Here is a 21984-nt window from a genome sequence, read left to right as displayed (position 1 = left end):
GCGCGCGCACACACACACGTGCACACAAGTGACAGCAGCTGGCCCAGACAGAAAGAACCTGCTGACTCAGCTTCTGTTTGCCCTCACATCAGTTCGGTTCAGTTCAGTTGCTCAGTCGTGTCCGACTCTTTGCGACCCCATGAATCGCAGCACGCCAGGCCTCCCTGTGCATCACCAACTCCCGGAGTTTACTCAAACTCATGCCTGTCGAGTCGGTGATGCCATCCAGCCATCTCATCCTCTGTCGTCCCCTTCTCTTCCTGCCCCCAATCCCTCCCAGCATCAGGGTCTTTTCCAATGAGTCAACTCTTCGCACGAGGTGGCCAAAGTACTGGAGTTTCAGCTTCAGCATCAGTCCTTCCAATGAACGCCCAGGACTGATCTCCTTTAGGATGGACTGGTTGGATGCCCTCACATAGTCGGAGGTAAAAGACGATGCTGGGCAAAATTATTGAATTTGTCTTCCCCCCTACCTTTCAGGTGTTTTTTTTTCCCCTATAAAAGCAAGAGAACATATAAATAACCAAGAGGGTAATACTCATTTCCTGACATCTGCCTTTTAAACCTTTTGTGATCATGCAGTTGATGTGAAGTGAGGTTATGCCTTTTTTTTTTCCCCGTAAGCATCACCAGCTCCTTTCCTCCAGAGTTTTTTAACAAGGCTTTCCAGGTGGCACAGTGATAAAAAAAAATATGCCTGCCAATGCATGAGATTAGGGTTCACTCCCTGAACTGGGAAGATCCCATGGAGTAAGAAATGGTAACCCACACCAGTATTCTTGCCTGGAGAATCCCATGGATGGAGGAGCCTGGTGGGCTTGAGTCCGTGGGGTCGCAAAGAGTCGGACATGACTGACCAATTGAGCACACACACCAGCCCTTTCCTCCAGACTTGTAACAGCAGCAGCCTACGTCTGTTTAATCATATCAGCTGCACAAATGTCCTCAATTCAAATATGCCTTGAACTAATACTTCTCAAATTGTAACATGCATTTGGTCATCTGGAATTTTGCTAAAATGTGTGTTCGGTTTCAGTAGGTCTGGGAGGGGCCTGAGACTGACCAGCACCTAGGAGATGCTGGGCTTGATACTTCGATTGCATTTTCTGCAGCAAAAACTTCAACTCTCTGTGAAATGAGATTCTGCACTCTGCCAAGTATGGTATTTCCATGTGCTTATAAAAAGCAGATGCTTTCCAATGTCCTAGCAAGTTCATGTGTGTTTATTTTTAATTGCTTAAAGAGACTTGGGCAGTTTCTTGTTCTTTGCAATTTTTCATTCTTTCGTTTCACTGTTGATGCATTTCTGTTCTGCTTGTGATTGTATATCAATAGACTAGAGAAACAGAGAGCAAAAAAGATAAAATTGACTAACACTACAATCTGAGTCCACTCTCTTCATCTGTAGAATTGGCAGCAAGTAGGAAGCAAGGACACTAGAGATAAGGAAAATCACATCAAATGACACCTGATTCTTCTTTCAAAAGCCTAATGTATTTCAGAGTAATCCAGTTAAATAATAGACACGCATATATAAATATCTAAATGAATAAGTGAATATAAAAATACAATTAAAAGAGGAAAAGCTATGGAAATAGTCACTGACAGTAGTTGTACTTATCCATATGTCATTCCTTTCTGGGAAGCGCTGCTGCAGGCAACCTCAGGGGCAGACCCGCTTCCTCCTGGGAGGTCTCTCTGGCTGCCCCTGCAATCTCCCTTCCTCTCTTTGCCTCCTCTTGGCAATAGTCACCACTGGCCATGAGCCCCGCTGATGCTCTTAGCCAGGAGGGAACGCTGGGAAAATCCTTCCAGTTCACACGTGTATCTGCCATCACTGCCATCATCACCTCCATCATAAACAACAAGGCTAAGGGAAGGCATCCACTTTAATTCCCCCACACTGGGCATCCCACATACCAGTGCTCAGTGCTCAGTCGTATCCAACTCTCTGTGACCCCATGGACTGGAGCCCATCAGGTTACTGTGTCCATGGGATTTCCCAGAGAAGATTACTGGAGTTGGTTACCATTTCCTCCTCTGGGGAATCTTCCTGACTCAGGAATTGAACCCACATCTCTTGGGTCTCTTGTACTGTAGGCAGATTCTTTACGCCTGTGCCACCTGGGAACATGAACACTCTATATGTGTGTGTGTGTATGTGTATGTGTGTGTGTGTGTGTGTGTGTATGCTGTGCTTAGTTGCTCAGTCGTGTCTGACTCTTTGCGACCCCCTGGACTCTAGCCCGCCGGCCTCCTCTGTCCATGGAGATTCTCCAGGCAAGAATACTGGAGTGGGTTGCCATTTCCTCCTCCAGGGATCTTCCCAACCCAGGGATTGAACCCATGTCTCCTGGGTCTCCTGCATTGAAAGTGGATTCTTTACCATCTGAGCCACCAGGAAGCCCTGGTGTATACACACACACACACACACACACATATATATACAAATGTTAAACCTTTGGTACCTGTTACTGCCTTTCTTTTTTTCATAAGAAAAATTGCCAGCAGATAGTAACACAGATGAGGAAGCAGAAATAACCAGTGGCAGTGGAAAATTTTCAAAGTTGATTATCTCATGATAATAGTAACAATATTCAATGTGCTGGTGGAGAACTGGGTACTAAGACTTCACATGGATTAATTCAGTGCCGTATGGCTCCCAGAGGAGTTAAGAGGAAGACGCTGTTAGTTCCTCGGCTGGTAAGAAGTGCCTGTTTGACAGTGTGCATGTTTGCGTGTTTTGTGGATAGATGCTCTGGATGTGATTTTATTTTATATGCTGTAGCTACATTCTTCAGCTTCCTAAATCGTTCCTAGTGAATTTGGTAGAACTGCGCTTTCCAATATTGTAGCCATGAACCAATTTTGGCTCCTAAACATTTGACATCTGGCTAATAAGATGTGACATATATGCCCAGTACACACAAGATTTTGAAGACAATACAAAAAAATTAATGTAAAATATATCTAAGATTTTAGATTAATTGTTGAACTATTATATTTGGGATATCATGGGTTAAATATAATAATTACTAAAATCAAATAAATTATTAGTAATACTGCAATATATTGCTATTGATTTCACCCATTTGTAATTTTCTTCTCTCTTTAATGTGGCTACTAGAATACTGAAAATCACTTATGTGGCTTGCTTCCTATTTGCATGGAACAGTGCCATGTTACGAGCACATTATCTTATGGTCTTTTGCTGAAATCAGACAGATGAGACCAAGAACTTGTGCTTGATTAGGTGTTTGGGGCTGTAGACAAGGTCTTACCTCTCCTAGGCACGTGTCTCCCGTAAGACCTGTGTCTTGCTCTAGCCTGGTATTTCTCAGCCCCAGTGGACTCACCTTGGAAACTTCAGTAAAAGTTGCTGCCTGGATCCCGCATGCAGAGATTGTGATGGTCTGGACAGCTTGGCCATCGGGGTTTTAAAGCCCTGCAGGTGAGCTGAAGAAGCAGTGGAAGCTGAGAACCTGATGGAGAAAAAGGACCTGGGGACAGCGGGGCAGGGGAGTGGGGAGCGGGGCAGGGGGTGGGGGGGAATGGGGGCTGGGAGTGGAGGGGGCGGGTGTTGGCAGAGGGGCTTGGCTCACTCTGCATCTCTCCTAGAACTAGATAAGCATGGGGAAAGGTCAGAGCCCGCCCAGCTCATTAAAAACTAAACTCCCCCTCCCCTTCAGGGCCCTGGGGTGGGGAGGGGAGGAGTGGAACTCAGTTGGGGTGGGGTGGGGCTGAGAATGCTTTCAGCTGTGTGAGGTGACACTTCCCCAGGGACCCCAGGGACGGCTGGCTGTGGAAGTGTACGCTTCTCTCGCCTCCAGGGGCCACGGGGGAAACCACAGCCCTGAGCTGAGCCTGGCCTTACCCCCACCCCTCCCCCAGCCCCCAGCCTCTGTCCACAGGTTGAGCATCCTCCCCGTCCAGGCCTAGAGCCAGAGTCCAGGAGACGCTATAGCGGGTCTGTGTTTGGTCGAAGGAAATACTCAGATCCTTTCATATAATATTCTAAATGTCTACTATGTACAGAATTTCAGAATTCAGGCAACTTCCAACTTTTGAAGGTTAGCTTATTAGCATCGAGACAAGAAACTGCCCCCTCCAAACCCCCGCTGACTTCAATCAAGGCAGACTTGCCTGTTGAGCAGGGGTCTGGCTACCACTTTATTAAACATTATTGGCCCAGACCTTCCTGAATAATTTTTTATAAAACTTCCCCTGCATACCTTCCTGACAAAGTCACTGTTCCAAGGGGGGAGGTGCTGCCACCTGCCACCCATCCTTCCATGCTGCAGCGAGACATCTTTTTCGAATAAGCACGTGATCTCTGAGACCAACCACCAGATCTTCCTCCGTCTATCTCTTCTATTTTTCTACGATCCATTTAGGATTCTGCCATGTTATGTGAACATTCCCCTATGTCCAGGTTGATCAGGGCTCACAAAATGACCAATAACACTTTTGCTCTCAAATTCACCATCATGAACACGGCTTGGAAAATGATTACTTTTTAGGATTTTTACCACCAGATACTGCCAGGTGATGAAAATAGCTGTGTCCATGTATGTAACCCTTCCTCTCAAACCTTTGGGGGAATAAGTGGGCAGTGCTGAGGACCATCAGAGCACGCTCTCATTTCCAGACTCTTAAAGATGAAGGGAAGAGCTGCCCAGCAGACGCGAAGCCGCGTTTATGAATGAATGCATTCATGGCTGGGTTTCCTGCCTTCTGTGTTTCCTTACAGATCTAAAGTTGTAACTTCCACACAGTGCTGAACTACATGAACAGTTTCTATTTCTATTCTCTGTCCCCCAAGGAGAGAATACTTGGCAGCCCATGTAACGTTTAAAAAAAAAAAAATCCTTTCCTCTGGCTGGCATTCAACTTTTATATTTTTAGATTTGGAAATACATTTCCCTCTCCCTCCACCCAGCATATATATTTTTACTCTCCTCTGACTCCTTCCAAACTGCAGCAAAATCTGTTTCCTGGCAATTTGAGAAGTGAGAACTGTTGGAGGGGGGGAAAAAGTGAGGAGACATGTGATGCTGTCATGTTAGCATGGAAACATTGCCCAAGGACAAAACCAGGGGCCGTCTTGTGATGTTTTCTTCTGCTCACACCAGCGTCCTATTTTGATCTCACCGAAGTTTACTCCGGCGGCCCCCATTCAGACATTGTGACCCGCGTGAAATCAGCAGGGGAACCGACTTCTGAAGATAAGAAGAGCTGATGCTCTCACAGCCATCAGGACCAAACTGTCACTCGGAATTCATTGTAAATATACAAAGCAGGCAGGCCGCTCAGCTGTAGCTCTGATCTTAAAGTGCCCATCCTACTTCTGGGTTAGAAAGTTCATTCTTCAACAAGGACTTATCGTGTCATTGCTCTCTGCCAGGCTTGGCTCCAAGCAGCAGGAACAGGGCAGCTTCTGCAGTGTTGGTTTTGCAACAACCCTAAACTCTCAGCCTGGGCACTTTAGAGGTTACATAAGACCTGGGCAGCAGGGGTGGGGGAGAGAGGGGGCGGAGGCGGGAGAGGAGTGTCTGCAGTACTCCCAAAAACACCAAAACCTTTCAGGTCAGAAGACCATCTTTTCCTTCTGCTGCAGGATTTTTGCCTCCTGTCAGAACAAGAGCTGGCTAAAAAAAAAAAAAAAACACAGCATAAACTTTTCTGTTTCCTGTCTGAGGATTATCTAACCACAAACACCAGCGTGGATTCCAGTTTTACATAACACTCTGCGGTACATCATTACACTCCGCTTCTCAAAGGAAAAGAGACAACGTGAGGATATTGCAAGAATTATTTTCACACATGAATTATCGTACAGTATTACAAAGAGTTATGTGCAAAACTCCATTAAAAATCATTTACAAAAGGAAGTACAACACAGTATGTGTTGAGGGTTCCAGATGTATAGCAAAAGCTTGAAAAGGTACAAAGTAGAAAGCCAAACAAATCAGATGACTGGGCATCTTTACACAGTACAATAACATACTTCTGTAACTACCTGTGTGACACGGATACAAGAATTCATTCTCTGTGCAACCCCCCGACCCCCACCCAAATAGGTTTCATAAAACAGAAACTGAACTTCACCACACATTCCTACAACACAGACAGGCTTTTTTTGGTGCATCGGCAAACTCCTTTCCAAATAGTATTTATTTAATTCGATGAAACTCACATTATGTGGTTTCTGCCCCAAAGAATTTGATGCTGTTAGTTTTGATTTATGTGGAAAAGGGGGGAAAAAAAAACTGTTGCTCTAATTTTTTTTTCCTCGTGGGGTTTTCAAAATTGCTTCCAAAAGCAAATAACATGGGACAGATTTTGCAAACCTCACTGCATATTTACAGTATTTTCAGCATAGGTGGTTCCTTCTATCTCCTTTCCCCACTTCCTTTAAGGAGCCTGAACCAGCAGGCTCCACTCTTTAGTCTCCTGTGAAGAGTCTGTATTTCCCTCTCAGTCTCTCTCTACATTCATTTCTCTCCTGATTCTCAGCATCACTTGGTGAAAACACAAAACAACATGATAGCTCTGAGCGTGAACAAGGTAACGACAGTACATCGGATTCCCAAAGGCATTCTGTGGCCAGTGTCAGAAATACATGGCTGTAAGAAACCCAGTAGTCTCTCCCCACAAAGTGGCTGAAACATCCAGTTACGGAAGAGAGACCTTTAAAATGCAATACTCTCAAATCCAGCAAGAGATTTCTTTTTTGCATCATTCAATGTTAAAATCACATGCATAATTATAGAATATCTTAAAAGTTACAAAAATATTTTAAAAACCAATCCTGACAGTTTACCTGCAACTGCTATAAAATCTTCTATGAAATATATAAAAACACAAAGGCTCTTTGTAAAAAAAAAAAGGAAGGAAGGAAGGAAGGAAGGGTGGATGAAGGCATCCACAGAACTGAGAGGTCCTTGATGCACTGCATCGGACCGTCTTGTCAAACGCCTGCTGTTGAACTCGAGAGAAGAGCTGGTACTTAAATGTTTATTCAGTACATATGCACACACGTGAGCCAACCCAATACCTGGCTGAGGGGTAGGCAGCAAGCCATGTGGGGACACTTGAACCAGTGGATGCAACTTTCCACCTCTGAAGGACAGACAGGTCCTCCTCTTTGCCGAACCTCAGCGAGCTCGCTGGGGAGTCGTGGTTAAAGATGCCCTTGGCCAAGTGGGCCTGTGGATGGCTCGGTCACGGGTCCTCAAGGAGATGACTGCACAAGACCGTGGACGCCAGAGGCCAGGTTGCTAAGTCTCCCCCTTTGGACGCACCACTGGGAAGCCTCCACGAGTCCCCTAGGAGGCGCTGAGGTCTTCCTCCCCGTTCTGGAAGATGATGCCATAAGGATCCTTCTTGATGCGCTTGTAGACGAAGTGGAAGACGTGGGGTTGTGGCCGGCTGTGCAGCTCGGCCTTGATCTTCTGCGGGTACGTGTCCTCTGCGAGCTGCTGCCACGTTTCATCCACAAAGAGGAAGAGGCTGTACTCCTGGGGGTCGGCCACCTTGAACTTCTCGGCGCAAAGCTGACACACGTCTTCAGTGGTGACGTACGGCCTCACGAGGAGGGTCTTTCCTGTGCAGCCACTGTTGACCTCCTGGAATGCAACCCGGAGGTAATTCTGCAGGGGGCGGAAAAAAGAGATTTGGGGGGGACAGAGTCAGAAGAGGAAGAGAGACGGCACAGATGAACCCGTGGGATGCCAAGGAGAGGGCTCACAGGTGAGCCTCGTCAGGACACCAGGCCTCCCAGGTAGGGAAGGGGGCTGATCCCAGTCGGGACAGTGGAGAGCACACTGCATGGTCTGGGTTGCTGTACTGTTGTTATTGTTTAGTCGCTCAGCTGTGTCTGACTCTCTGCAACCCCATGGACTGTAGCCCGCCAGGCTCCTCTGTCCATGGGATTCTCCAGGCCAACTGGAGTGGGTTGCCATTCCCTTCTCCAGGGGATCTTTCCAACCCAGGGATCGTCCCCGCGTTTCTCGCATTGGCAGGCAGATTCTTTACCAACAAGCCACCAGGGAAGCCCTGTAATTCATCCCAAGTGTCAGAAGCAGGAAGTCTGTTCAGCCCTGCTCTTTCAGTCCCTTTCATAACGCTGGGCTGAGAAATTCCTGGTGAAGAGTGTCAACTTACTGCTACCCTGATCTTATCCCTCTAGCCTCCAAAACTGTGAGAAATAAATCTCTGTTGTTCATAAGCCAAAAAAAAAAGAGTGTCAACTAGAAGTGATGCCAGGTTTATTCCCAGCTTGAAAAGTAACCCAGAGGGCAGAAGAGCCTGAGCCAGGACAGCAGGGGGAGACACATAACATGAGGACACAAGAGCACAGGCTCTGTTGGCTCTGGACCACCTTTTACGAGGCCTAAGCAGGGGCTATGCTGTTACTGCGGAGAGCCGACCAGCCTTCTCTCCCCTAAGGGCAATTTCACACCGTTGAACCCAACGCAAGGCTCCAGGAGGCTCTGAGTGCCCTGTGGAAAGTTGGTGGCGGTGGGGGGAACATGGATTCTGTGGAAAGACTTGGGAGATGTGCTGACTGGGTGCAGGGTGCTGCCATGTGGACATGGAAGGTGTCGGGGGGAGGGGGGTGTTGGCAGGCCCCGTGTCATAAGCAGTGCCAGGCGAGCGGCATCACAGGACAGACTGGGGTCCTGACCAGGGGCAGGGTGTCCCAGCCTCCCGCCCGGTTCTCCCAGCGTCTATGGCCCCGAATTATTCTTCAGTTCCACTTCTTCAGGAGTGGGGGTCACCAGGTAAAATAGGGGAGGCCCTGTTACATCAGATTTTCAGACAGAAAATAAATGCACATTCCTTTTCAAAACATGGTCGCCCTACTCAGGTGTGAAGGGGAGCGAAGCCCTCTGCCTGGGTCCCATGAGGTTCCCCTGAGGGTTTCCTGGGCTGATGGAGAAGAGAGCTCTCTTGGGAAGGACAGTGCAATCTGCACATGAATGATAAATTGAGGCTCTGAACCGGAACGTTTCGGGGCACCTCTGAGCACACACCTGCCCTGTTTTACTTACCCCTCCTCTCTCCTCCTGCGCCCCACCCCCAGCACACGTGGCTTGAACGCCTGATGTGCATTCACTCACTGACTCCTGAAGAGGACTTTGTGCAGGAGGCCTACACTATCCCCATCTGACCAGGGAAGAAACCGAGGCACAGAGAGGCTAGGTAACTTGCCCAAGGCCACACAGCAGGCGAGTGGCAGGCCAGCGTTCCAGCCTCTTGCCCATGAGGTGGGGTGCTGCCACTCCGGCGTGAGCAGACGCGTGTGTCTGTGAGCCTGACTTAGGTGTTCCGAGTGCAGCCTCGCTTCCTGGCTTTGCTCCTTCAGCCAAGCTGAGTGCCGACAATCTCTGTCTTGGGCCTATTCTAAGAAGATGCCCGTCTGCAAGGTGAGCGAGGCTGGTGGAGAGGGTGTGTGTGAGACAAGGGCTCCATGGACTCCAGGGGTCTCTGGCCGAGAAGCTCCAGATAGAGACAGGGGGCTGGGGGACGGTGGGAATTGGAAGGACATGCATTTTCCTTCAAGAACACCTTGCTGACCCTGCCTTTCCACAACAGGCTCCTTTAAACCAAATGTACCTTTTGAGTGTTTTCAGAGCATTAAAAAGGCAAAAAGGGCAAGGAAAGTGAATTGGGACTCAGAGACAAATCTGGCCTGCTTGGGAATTCACCACGTGGCACGTGGACTCAGTCCGGGTTCACAGTTCTGCTGGAAGCTTTTGAAATAATATTTGAAGACCTGTGCAGACTCACTCATCATTTCATAGACTGTGAGCCCATGAAGCGATCCTGTGTTGGGTCAAGATTTCTACAGCCTCAACCCGCCTCTCCTCTCCAGGAAGCACGCTCCATAGGAGCCCCACTTTCCCAGCACCAGTTCATGGACAGAGAAAATTCTGGATGGGGAATTCAGGCAAGATTGGGCTCAGATGTTCATGCTCCAGCTCTGGCCCTACCAGGCTGCCAGAGCTGACACTGCCGATGAGACCCTAGGGTCTTCTGTTTTGGGGGGAGGGGGCAGGGAGAGGAGAAAGAAATGGGGTCACTGCACCCCTCCATCTTCTCAGAGAGGCCAGGTCAAGTGCAGGGCCTCACAGGGCTGTTTCCATACGGCAGGTCACCTGTCTGCCACCTGTGCCAGAAGCATCCTTCCCGTAGGCTTTCTGAGGGCCTAGGTGCTCAGTATCCATGCAGAACCTTCAGGAGGAAATCCTGCCTTCATTTGACTATTTCCTTAAGGGCAGCAAAACTTGGGCCAAATCCACACATACACACACACACACACACTCTCTCTCTCTTTTAAGGAAAAGAGAGAAGTGAAACAAGGTCAGAAGATGGTTTAAAATATCCCTTTTCCACTGGATGATCGGACGGGGGTGGGGGGCCCTGAGCCGCGTGGGCCGTGCGGAAGCAGCGGGGCCCACCCCGGCCGCTGGCCACGCACCTGAAAGTCGTCCACCGAGGGGACGGTCCGGTTGGTGGTCCTGCGCTTGTGCCACTGCCTCAGGGTGTCCCTGGCCTCGGAGCTGAGCAGCCGCGCCGCCTGCTCTTCCTGGAAGTTCTTTATCAGGGAGAGGGCCCCGTAGGTGCTCGTCAGGTAATAGCCTCCTGGAAAGGGTAGACAGAGTGAGTTCTGCAGGGGTTCACCTCTGGGGACCACAGGAGGGGGACCACAGAGTCGGAAGTCAATCTCCACCTTGCCCCTTCTCTTCCACACGCATTTTTTTTTTTTTTTTTGAGCAAGAGAATCCTCTTCCATCCATTCCTGCATTCCTCTCCATGGATGTGCAGCTAACCCAGGCCTGAGCCACTGCCTGGGGACTGAGGACCAGGCCCTGCTTCCACTGATGGAATTTCCATTCCAAAGCTGAGACTCACAAAATCAACCGAAGTGCAACAGTGAAAATGCTTTGCCAGAAAAGGTCAGAGCACTGGAGCCTGACATATTGAGGGCGGGGGGAGGGTGGTGGCTTGTGAGGGCGGCAGGGTCCACTGCTGAGGTCAGAACACTTTCCAGAAGGAACAGGAATCCACACACCTCCCAGCAACACCTGCTTTGAAACTTCTCATTTAAGAATTCATATGTGCTAAATTTGAAGTGAACTATACACTTTGAAAGAAATATACAATATACAAGTGTGCTTACAATAATAAGGGGTTTTCAAAATAACCTCTCCCCCATGTTTCCCTTTCTTACCCTTACACATAGGGACTCACAGGAGACGACATTTAGGAAAAGGTTAATTTACAGGGAAAAGGAAGTGGTGTCCCTTTTGCTGGTGCATTTGGGAATGATTTCCTGTTTGTGCTGTGCTGAGTTGCGCAGTTGTGTCTAACTCTTTGCGACCCCATGGACTGTAGCCCACCAGGCTCCCCTGTCCACGAGGACTCTCCAGACAAGAATACTGGAGTGAGTAGCCTTTCCCTTCTCCAGGGGATCTTCCCGACCCAGGAATCGATCCAGGGGTCTCCCACATTGCAGGCGGATTCTTTACCACCTGAACCACTAGGGAAGCCCTCTGATGTCTGAGGGGGTGTTAAAAACACTTACAGTACTCTGAAAGGCATGTAAATGTGTTCACAGTTTGGTCCTAAACTATAGGGTTGTCCAATAAGTTCATTCTGGTTTTCCTCAAAGATGTTACAGGAAAACCGGAAAGAACTTTTTAGCTAACCCAATACGATGAGGTGCCTTTCTGGCACTTGTAAAGCTCCTCGCTGGAGAAACACTAGAGGGCGCACTAGATGTTTATTACAAACTCCGCAACTGTACACTGCACGTTGTGGACTGAGAGACATTCTTCGTTCAAATACCTGTTGAATCTCCACCTTGAGCCAGGTACAGAGCCGGGCTGGGTTTGTAAAAATTAGGATCTGAGTCCCTGCTCCATAAATGCATTAAAAGAAAACGGATATTGGTGTGTTACTGATACAGGGACCAGAAGTTAGCTGTGGTTAAATGAGTTTTGTCTGCCAAGTGTCACTTCCACTGCCAAAGTATTGAGTGTTAACACAAGACCCTAGAGAACTTTCTCTCTGGTCAACAGGTGGCAACACTCAAGACGGCAGGTGGTCCACCATCTAGGAAACGAGTTGAATGCCCCCCTAAGTCATACTGGACGTGGAATCTGAGAAACAATTTTGTGGTTTTCAGGTCACTGGCAGAGATTTGGGGGTCATTTTTTTTTTTTTTAAGATTTTTTTTGATGTGGACCATTTTGAAAGTCTTTGCTGAGTTTGTTACAATATTGCTTCTGTTTTATGATTTGGTTTTTTGGCAGGGAGGCATGCAGGAGCTTAGCTCCCCAACCAGGGATCGAACTTGCATCCCCTGCATTGAAAGGTGAAGTCCTAACCACTGGACCACTAGGGACGTCCCTGGAGGTTATCACTTACTGTAGCATCCTCTCGCCCACTCTGAGCAGCACACCTGCTATGCATCCATCATAGGTCAGCCTTTTTGTTCAGAGTCATTTGACTAATTTGGCAGATTTACCACTCAGCTGTAAGCTTCCTAGGGCAGCCCCCACGGTACACAGTAGAGAGTTTCAAGTGGCTGAGTTTTACTAAATATTTCACCCATGAACAAATCACATGATTGAGTGGGAAACTCAGTAGTATGGAATTTAAATGTGACACAGAGGATTTCAGGAAAAACCAATATGGACCTAAGGACTCAAGAGAGGCTTGTGGAGGTGTCAGAATTGGAGCTCGGACTTGGAGGGACGACGACTGTTGAGTTGGGGATGGGGGTGGTTTCCTTTGAATGTCAAATTTTTCACTCTATGGCTCAAAGTTCAGGCCACTGAGGGGAAAACGCCAAATGCTGGAAGCACAAAACTGACCACACTTGGAAACATGTGGATGCAATTAGAGTAAGGTTTAAATTTCAGCAAAACTAACCCTGCCACTAGGGCTGTGCATGTCAAAGGGATTCTATGACGTCTTTTCCGTAAATGAAACGACCTGCTTCAACAGCAGAAAACTGATGTGGGCTGTGCTTTGGGCTGTGGGGCAGGATGCAGGGCAGGACCAGCCGTGCATCTCCTCCTGGTCTGCTAGCCTGACAGGGCCGCCCAGTTCTCCCAGCAAGGAGCCCAGAAGCCAGGACATGGCTGAGTGAAGGCGGGCTCCAATGAAACCCCGAGTTGACTGACTGCTCTGTGTGTTTTCTAGCTGCGTCCTTGTCTTTCTCTGTGATTCCCGGAGGTGAGGACCTGCCCACCTATCACTGACACAGTACCCTGAGCAATGCCTCACTCTGGAGAAATGCTGGGAAAAATGACAGGTCTCCATCCTCAGGTCACAGGATGTAAGCATGTGTTTGTCCCAAGCACACACTGTCAGCAACAGAATGGTAATTTTCTGAGGGAGGCTGGCATGTCCTTTCCCCAAAGCCCCAGGAGTTCAGCACACTTATTACTAGAATTAAACATGACTGAAGCTCAAAATAACCCTCGCTGCATATACAATTATAATAATAATGCCATGGAAGAAAGAAAAGAAGGGCATGGAAATGAATGTATGTTTCCTCCTGGTCCCTGGACAAAGCCACATGCTTCCTCCCCTCTGGGAATCCCAGGGCAGAGCCGGGGAGGAAGGCTCCAGGCAGGGTCTGGGCAGTTTATCCTGGAGGGTCCGGCCTCAGCATTGGTTTATATTAATGAGGGGAGATAAACTGGGAAGAGGTAAAGGGATGGATGAAAAGATACTCATCACTGGTCCTGAGTCAGCGGGTCCCTGCAGGGGTGGAGGGGGACCACAGGGCTCCCTGGAGGCCAGACTCTCTGACCCAGAGCCAGGCCCTGGGGACCAAGGGACTAATGCACACGTTTGGGGGGTGACAGTGCACTGCCGTCTCCTGCAGGGAAAATCCCGGGATGCTACATTCTCTGGGGAATCCCATCAGCATGTGGATGGACGTTCTCACTCAAGCCCAGACTAAAACTCACTAGAGGAAAAAATGTTAGGCGCCAATTCATCACTCAGAGTCCATGTGGACTGAGACACATGAAATGAACTGTCAGGACACACAGGCCGAACAAGCTCCGATCTGCTCCCTTTAAGACAAGCTCATACAAGAGTCCTCGTTATTTCAGGCCTGTGCACCATGGTGACAAACACCCTAATTATTTCCATGATAAAATACTTAACCTTTGTGTAAGGACAGGGATTCCTGTGAAGACGTGTTGGAATGAGGCAGACAGGAGGAGGACGACTGAACTGACAAAGTAAGTTGAAAGCAAATCGCCCAGATTTTTTTAATCCGCTGTGGTTTTATGTGAACGATGAGCAGGTGCTATTTTTTTTTTTTTGTAAGAAAAGGAAATCACTGATGCTTTTTTAATCTTGAAAACCAAATTTAAAGAATAAAGATGAAAACAAAAGACAGGCCTTTGTCCGATTCACTGACACAACAGTGGGCAGTTATGCTGGCAGTGGAAATATTCTGCAGCAAAACTTTACAGTTTCCCTGTGAAATCAAAGAAACCATTTCTTTTAAAAAACGGCCCTGATTCTACTGAATGGTATTTTTTTTTTTTCTTTACTGCAACTAAGCAATCTTGGTGAAGTATAATTATGGCAGGGTTGCATTGTTTTGTGTGTTTTTTTGACTTTTCCAAATTTTCTGCGACGAACATTATGACTGCTGTAATCTGGAAAAAAGTCAGTACCTTCTCACAAACGAACAAAACTAAAACGGCCGTTAACCCTGAATATGTCAAGAAGCACCCATGTAAGTGCCAGGTGGATCTGAGGTTTTATTTGGGGGGATGAAGATGTTTGGGCGCTGAAAAGAGTTGGAGGATTGCCCCAAATTGCAACTGGACTAAACGCTGAGTTGTCCACTTTACAGTAGTTAATTTTAGTTTAACCATGAATGTACTAAGGCCTATTCCATTGCTCATTTTCAAATGGTTATCTCATGTTCTGCAAACTCTGCCTCAATTTACAAAGAAAAGAAAATAAAAATGAAGAAAAGCACCCAGTTCCTCCCACTTCTCCAAATGCCCGCTACCTTCTCCATGTAGCAGGGACGGATCCAGAAGCTCCATCATGTACTCGACCTCCGTGTCTAGCTCCAGCATGTCACACTGCGCTATGACATAGGTCAGGACCGGCAAAAAGTCATCTGCTCCGTACATCCTCCCTGGAGTAGGAAGAAAGGGGGGGACAGACGGGTTATTTTTAGCTGCATTTCTCCCTTTCATGTCCTACTTGCTGCTTTTATTAGCAAAGAGTCATGCAGGGGAAGTGAGGTGGGTATTTCTGGAATCCTACAGTGGGGAGGGCTCCTTCCCACTGCCCTCATCAGAGGCTGACCCTAACTCAGAATTTCAGGATGAATGTCCAAGTCAATGAACACAGGGAAGATTGTTTTCCCATTTCCATGATTTGCCTCAACACATGCAATAAATCGGGGCTTCCCTGGTGGCTCAGCGGTAAAGAACCTGCCTCAACGCAGGAGAGGCAGGTAGACGCAGGCTTGATCCCTGGGTTGGGAAGATCCCCTGGATCTACTGGAGTGGGCAACCCACTCCAGCATTCTTGCCAGGGGAATCCCATGGACAGAGAAGCCTACTGGGCTACAGTCCATTGGGTCGCAAAGAGTCCGACATGACTGAGCACACACACACGTGAAATAAGAGTCTTTTTTTTTTAAAGGGTTTCACTTTTCAGCAAGTGACAGAATAAAACATTTTGCGTTAAGTGTCTACTTAGGATGTTTCTCCTTTGTGTCTTCCTATTGCTTTCTGTCCAAATTAACCAAACCATAGTGACCAAAACCAACTTCAGCAAGGAACAACTCGTCCTTCTCCGTCTTCAGTGTGACTTAAATGTGCTTCATCAGTGGACATCGAATAAATACATCTGATTAATATCTGACAAAAAAATGGTCAGTCCGTACTATGTTTTATCACGACAGAGATTCTCAACTAGCGGTGACTCTTGCCTCCCAGAGAAGTCTGGCATTGTCTGGAGACATCTTTCACACTCATGACGGGAGGGTGGGCATGCAAAGAGCAAGCATCTGGATGCTGATAAACTTCCTAGAGGAAGTGGGACGTTCCCACAGCAAAGGACTAGCTGGCTGTAATGTTATTAGTGCTGAGGTTGAGAAACTGCCTAAGAACAGAATCCTGTGCAGATATAATGTGGGGGACTTCTTATAATTTGACAGACTACAGAAAATACACTTCTTGGGACTTCCCTGGCTATCCAGGGGTTAAGATTCTGCACATCCAAGGCAGAGGGCGCAAGTTTGACTCCTGGTTGGGGAACTAAGACCTACATGCTGCTTGGCTCAGCCAAAAAATAAAAGAAAATCCATTTCTTGCATGTGAAGCATGCTTCAGAAGTGGTGTTCATCCGCCAGCATCACCAGCCCAGGAGCTCACGTGTTAACATTTCTGCTCAACAATCTGCAAAGTGCATGCTCATGGTGACCTCCCCCAGCCGTGAGAAAACAGAGCCTGTGTTTTCTCTCTGCTGCCTCTCCATGAAGCGATTTCGCTCACTGGAAACACTGTGATCATCCAGGGAATTAAAAAGGCTCACCCAAGACCTGGGGTACCACAGGGCTCATCACTACCCATAAATCAGGGTCACTCTCGCATCTACAAGTAGCAGCCCTGGGGAAACCTGAGGGCTGACACGTGTGAATTCCTATTGCACTGCATCAGCTCAGAGCAAAGAAGGGATGACCAATAAATGACTGTAATGAGACCTGAACGCTCAAGTTTCTGACAGATGCTATCACGGACACAGGCTCTCACCGGCCAGAATGCAGTAACAGGAATAAACGGGACTATCTCCACCATGCTTGGGGCTATGCAAACATTGATCTGTCTAATGCCCACCTTAGGAGGAAGGCTAGGGTCACACCCAGGACAAGAACAGAACTGCAGCTTGGAAGGTTGATTACGGAGGTTGAAGCCCCACAGTTAATGAACCCATTCCCAGACCCAGGGTCTCAACTCAGACCCAAGACTGAGTCTGTATCCACTGCCCTGAATTAAATCTTTTTTTTTTTAGCTTAACATAACTTTTTTAAGGGTTTTTTTTTTTTCTTTTTTGGATATGGACCAATTTTTAAAGTCTTCATTGAATTTGTTACAATACTGCTTCTATTTGTTTTGATGTTTTGGCCACAAGGCCTGTGGGATCTTAGATCCCTGACCAGGTGTCTAACTCTTGCCCTCTGCATTGGAAGTGCAGAGTCTTAACCACTGGATTGTCTGGGAAGTTTCTGAACTAAAGCTTTTATAAACTGGCATTGTACAAAACTCATTGTTGCCCTGCCCTGGATTTTTGGTGCTGTTAGTTTGTTGCATGTGGACTAATTTGCATTTTTGTGAGCCCCTTGGTGAAGTCAAGAAGCTGAAAGGAAGAGCAGTTGGGGATTGGAAAGCCCAACACGTCCCAGCCCCATAGGAGGGCCAAGAGCCTGGATGGGGTGGTGGCCTCACCTGAGTTGTTCTCCATGACGGTATAGATGAGCTTGCAGACTCTCAGCAGCAGCATGACCTTCTTTTCTGGCGAATACATCTTCTGCATGGTCATGAACTTGACCTTGATTTTCTCCACGTCTACAAAGTCAGGGGTGGGGGCGAAGACGCCCAGCTCCTGTGGATTCCTCTGCCGCACGAGCTGCAGGTTCTCCTTGAGTTGTTTCCATGAGCCATCGGCCACGTGGAAGTGCTTCAGCATGGCCTCGACGTGGCCCTTCAGGGGCTTCAGGATGCACTTGTGCATGGCTTTCTCCAGTACCACATCTGCCAAAGAAAGCGCAGCTACTGTGACCATTGTCTGAAGAAAGAAGAAACGTAAGGTCTGCTTTCTGGAAATGCACACCTGCAACTCTGTGCATTGGTTATCAGGCAGACATGTCCCAACTGCACAGCCAATCAACCAAAATTTAGCCCCACATCATTTACATACTGGGCTTTCCTGGTGGTTCAGACAGTAAAAAATCTGCCTGCGGTGTGGGAGACCTGGCTTCAATCCCTGGGTTGGGAGGATCCCCTGGAGAAGGAAATGGCAACTCACTCCAGTGTTCTTGCCTGGAGAATCCCCATGGACAGAGAAGCCTGGAGGGCTACAGCCCATGGGGTCGCAGAGAGTCAGACACTGAGTGACTAAGCACAGCACACATGCATTCACACACCAAAGTTTCTTTTTTCTTCAGTAAAGAGCCAAGAAGAGTGAATCTTCCCTAACAGTCTTATAGTCTCTCTTGCATGCAGTCAATACAACTGAATATATTTGTTTTAACTACTTTTACACCTTCTCACCCATAAGCACAGGTGAATATTCTAGAAGGTATGCTTTCCACCCAGTCTTTCCACTGAGGAGCCAGTGAACAGCTAAGCAAATGTGTCATGTTAAAAGAAGGATTTGCTAATGGCAAGGGTTCCAGCTCCTTCAAAATATTTCCTGAGGGAAAAACTCAACTAAATACACATGGTATCTTGGATTGGATTCTGGACCAAAAAAGTCTTTCTGTCATTTACTATAAAGGACATAGTGGGGCATTAGATGAGATCTGAATAAAGTCTGCAGATTAGATAACATCGTTAACAATGCATCTGGCTTCTTTCACACAGACTGTATCTTGGAGACTCCGCCAGCTGTGCCTGGAGCAACAGTGTGCTCTTTCTCACAGAATGACTCTTCCCTGAAAGTTAATGAAAGTTAATGTTACTGCAGTTTTGGAACACAATGTCCCTATTTTTAGATAAATACCCACTAAGTATTTAGGGAAAAAGGGATACAATGCCTGCAACTAGCTCTCAAGGCTTAGATAAAAGGAGGGGATGTGTGCATGTGTATATGTGTGTCTGTGTGTGCGTGAGCACGCATGCGTGTGTCAACAGGAAATCACTAACACTGGGAATCTGGGTGAAGGGCAGACATGATTTCTTCATTGACTTTTAGCAACTTTTTTGAATGTCTGAACTGATTTCAAAATGAAAATTTAAAAATTCTTGAAGTGAGTTTCTGTTCAGAATTAGGAAATATCCTTAGGTGTGGGAGACATTATTTCCCCCTCTTTCTTGGAATGGTTTGCCCAGAGGAGAAGCCTTCTTGGCTGATGGTACAGGGACCAGGACCACGAAGCTGGAGCCCGGGTCTAAAGAGGGTCTGTGCCGTGAGAGGCTCTCTGCTTCTTCCACATCAGTTTTTCAACCTCAAATGTTTCACATTCTCATCAAAGCTGCCTGGGTAGCAACCACCCCAAGGATACGACACTTGGGGATACGATTTCATCTTGGAAGCCCAGGAACCCACAGAAATAGCCAAGTTATCTCTCTGGCCCTTGGCATTTCTGACACACATCAGATGACACAGACTCTAAATGATTACCTATTATTAGAAGATCAGGGACAAAGAGAAATCTAAGCAGGACATACCAATAGAAACCAAGGTTGAAGCAAAAGAGGTTATACAGTAAGAAGAAAAACAGAACATTTCTTCACATCTGGCATTGAAACAAATTACTGTTTTAAAACAAATTAAAACCAAGATTGCATTGGTTATGCTGTGTCAATAAACTTCTAGAAAGTCATATAGCATCTCTGACTTCACTTCCAATGGCCACTAGGATGAAAAGTCAACAATAGTAATTAACATTGGGTGCCCAGTTGGGCTAGGCTTTATTTCATTATCTCATCTAATTCTATAGTATCTCTATTATTTTTGCACAATATGACTATTAGGGCTTTTTATAGACGAGGAAACAGACTTGGAGATGTCTAATGGTTTGCTTGAGCCCATAAAACTGAACACCCTGCTTTTCAAAGTCAATGCTATCTTAGTTCTAAAGTTCATGGTGTTTCATAAACATTCACCAGTTTACTGCTCTATCCAAAGATTCTGCAGCTACATTCCTGGTGACCCCTCCCTTTGCTGGAAGGAGGTCACCAAGGGAGGAGAAAGCCACGTCAATCATTAATTAGGATGCACATGAATGTTGGGAGCAGCGTTACTCACAGCAGGCTCAAACTAGAAAGCACCCAAGGCCCAACCCAATGGCATGGATGCCAGGAGATATACACACAATGGAATTCAGAAAATGGAATGCAGACAATGGAAGATTCATTCCATGACAAAGAGCAGGTTGCTGCTCCAGACACAACTGGCTGAGTCTCCAAGATAAAATCTGTGTCAAAAAAGCCAGACACACAAGAGTTGTCTCCTTTAGCATGATGCTTACACAAAGCTCAAGGACAGACAAAACCAACCTATGATGACAGGTCAGGATGGCAGTCACCCTGAGAAATAAACGGGGCTTCGGGGGACACTTCCAGGTGATGGAGACAGTGGATGCCTGTGGTGGCTACATGGATAAAAAATTATCAAGCTAAGCACTTGAAATTTATACACTTCATGGATATATGTTAAACTTCAATAGCCATGTGTATAAATCAAGCCAACAGAAAACACCTAGAGACCAGCCTGAGCATTTCACCTTGAACCCCAAGGGCAACTTTTAAATTCCAAGCAAGTCTGATCATCTCAGGGCCAGAGTGTGCACACAAACCATCTCCAAAAGGTTCTATGCTGTTCCTGGGGCTGACAGCAGACAGCTCGTCACCAGCCAGCTGAGTGAGTCTCTTGAGCAACTCATCCTTGTCCCCAGGGAAGGGGTGCTGATACTGGCCTTTGAGCCACAAACTCCACTCTTAATAGCAAATGCAACAGTGGAAATCTGCTAGGAGGGTTGATATGCAGGACCCATTGCCTTAAAATTCCCAAACAAATAAATTTTTAGAACATTTTTAAAAGGTTATAATTTAGAAATAAGATAAAACTGGTCTCTCTGCTTTCTTTTTCAGGTCTTCACTCCTAACCACCCCTCCCCATCCTCACAAATCTTTAATAAATACAATGAATAAGAAAAAAAGTCCAAATGACAAGGACCCAGTACCTGAATGATTCTCTCAAATAGGAAAAGAAGGTCATGCTTATGAAGCAAGAAGGAAAAATGATTTTAGGAAACAAAAGAAACAGAAAATCTTTCAGAACATAGACTAGCTCAGAACAAAAGGAAAGAACAGATCAGATCAGTCATGTGGCTTATAAATTACTACTATCCGTTTTCCCCTACCCTCTCTGGTTGCTTTACATCCAAGAATGATGCTGTTCTAGGCACTTTACAAGCACTGACTCTTCCGCTCCTCCACCAAACCCCTGGTGGGAAGACCGTGATTTATTTTAGAGCTGAGGAAACCCAGAGACATGGATGCCACACAGGTACCAAGGGGAGCCAGGATTCAAGCCCAAGAACTCTGGTTATGTCAACTGTTTATCTACAAGGAAATAAAAAGATGCCGGAGAACTGTCTGCACTACTACATTTTGAGTGTGAGAAACTGATTGCTAACTGGATAATCCACTGGAAACACAGTTTTTGAAAATATTTTTATAGAGATCCTATCAACTGGTTCCAAAGTTCATCCACTCAGGGAAGCAGTCAGGGGCATCAGCCTAGAGCTCCCTGCCTTACTGAGACCTGTAAATGCAGTGATTTACAGAAAGCACTCAATGTGTTGGCCTCTAGAGCCATGACACGATCGCCCCCGTCTTAGGAATGAGGACAGAAGCCTAAGGTCTGTTACTTCCCTCTGATTGGAGGCACGGATTCCAGAGAAAGTCAGGCATGAAACGGGGACCCATCACAGGACAGGCTCACTCATCAGCTCGTCTGGACACTTTCTGCTCCCCTGCTTCTGCCAAAGAGGAAGCGAGAGTCCAGAAGCTGAAGTTCAGCGAAGGCGCGTGTCTTAGAAAGAGTGAGAGGAGGTGGCCTGGCAGCCAGCCCAGCTGTGTCTTTCTAAGTGACTCTGGCCTCATCACTTCACCTCTCTGACTGTCACTGCCTGCAACTTCTGAACTGCCATCTACTCCTCGCCCAGGGCAGGGAAGACAGAAGGAGCAC

The 21984-nt window shown here is 47.1% G+C and overlaps 1 protein-coding gene across 9 annotated transcripts in view; it reads right to left on the bottom strand.

The window, feature by feature from the left end:
* Positions 1–5794: 5794 nt before the first annotated feature.
* RIN2 (Ras and Rab interactor 2) overlaps positions 5795–21984 on the bottom strand; it is a 212125-nt gene continuing 195935 nt past the window's right edge. For all 9 annotated transcript variants that reach the window (XM_043480500.1, XM_043480491.1, XM_043480497.1 and 6 more), the window contains 4 exons: positions 17514–17819; positions 15062–15193; positions 10487–10650; positions 5795–7652 (listed from right to left, as the gene is read on the bottom strand). In XM_043480500.1, coding sequence (XP_043336435.1) covers positions 7329–7652; positions 10487–10650; positions 15062–15193; positions 17514–17819 — 926 coding nt within the window. In that variant the 3' untranslated portion in view covers positions 5795–7328. The remainder of the gene's footprint in view (positions 7653–10486; positions 10651–15061; positions 15194–17513; positions 17820–21984) is intronic.

This window comes from Cervus canadensis, chromosome 10 (assembly GCF_019320065.1).
Source record: "Cervus canadensis isolate Bull #8, Minnesota chromosome 10, ASM1932006v1, whole genome shotgun sequence".
NCBI classification, from domain to species: Eukaryota; Metazoa; Chordata; class Mammalia; order Artiodactyla; family Cervidae; genus Cervus; species Cervus canadensis.
This window is presented reverse-complemented; position numbering and strand designations above follow the sequence as displayed.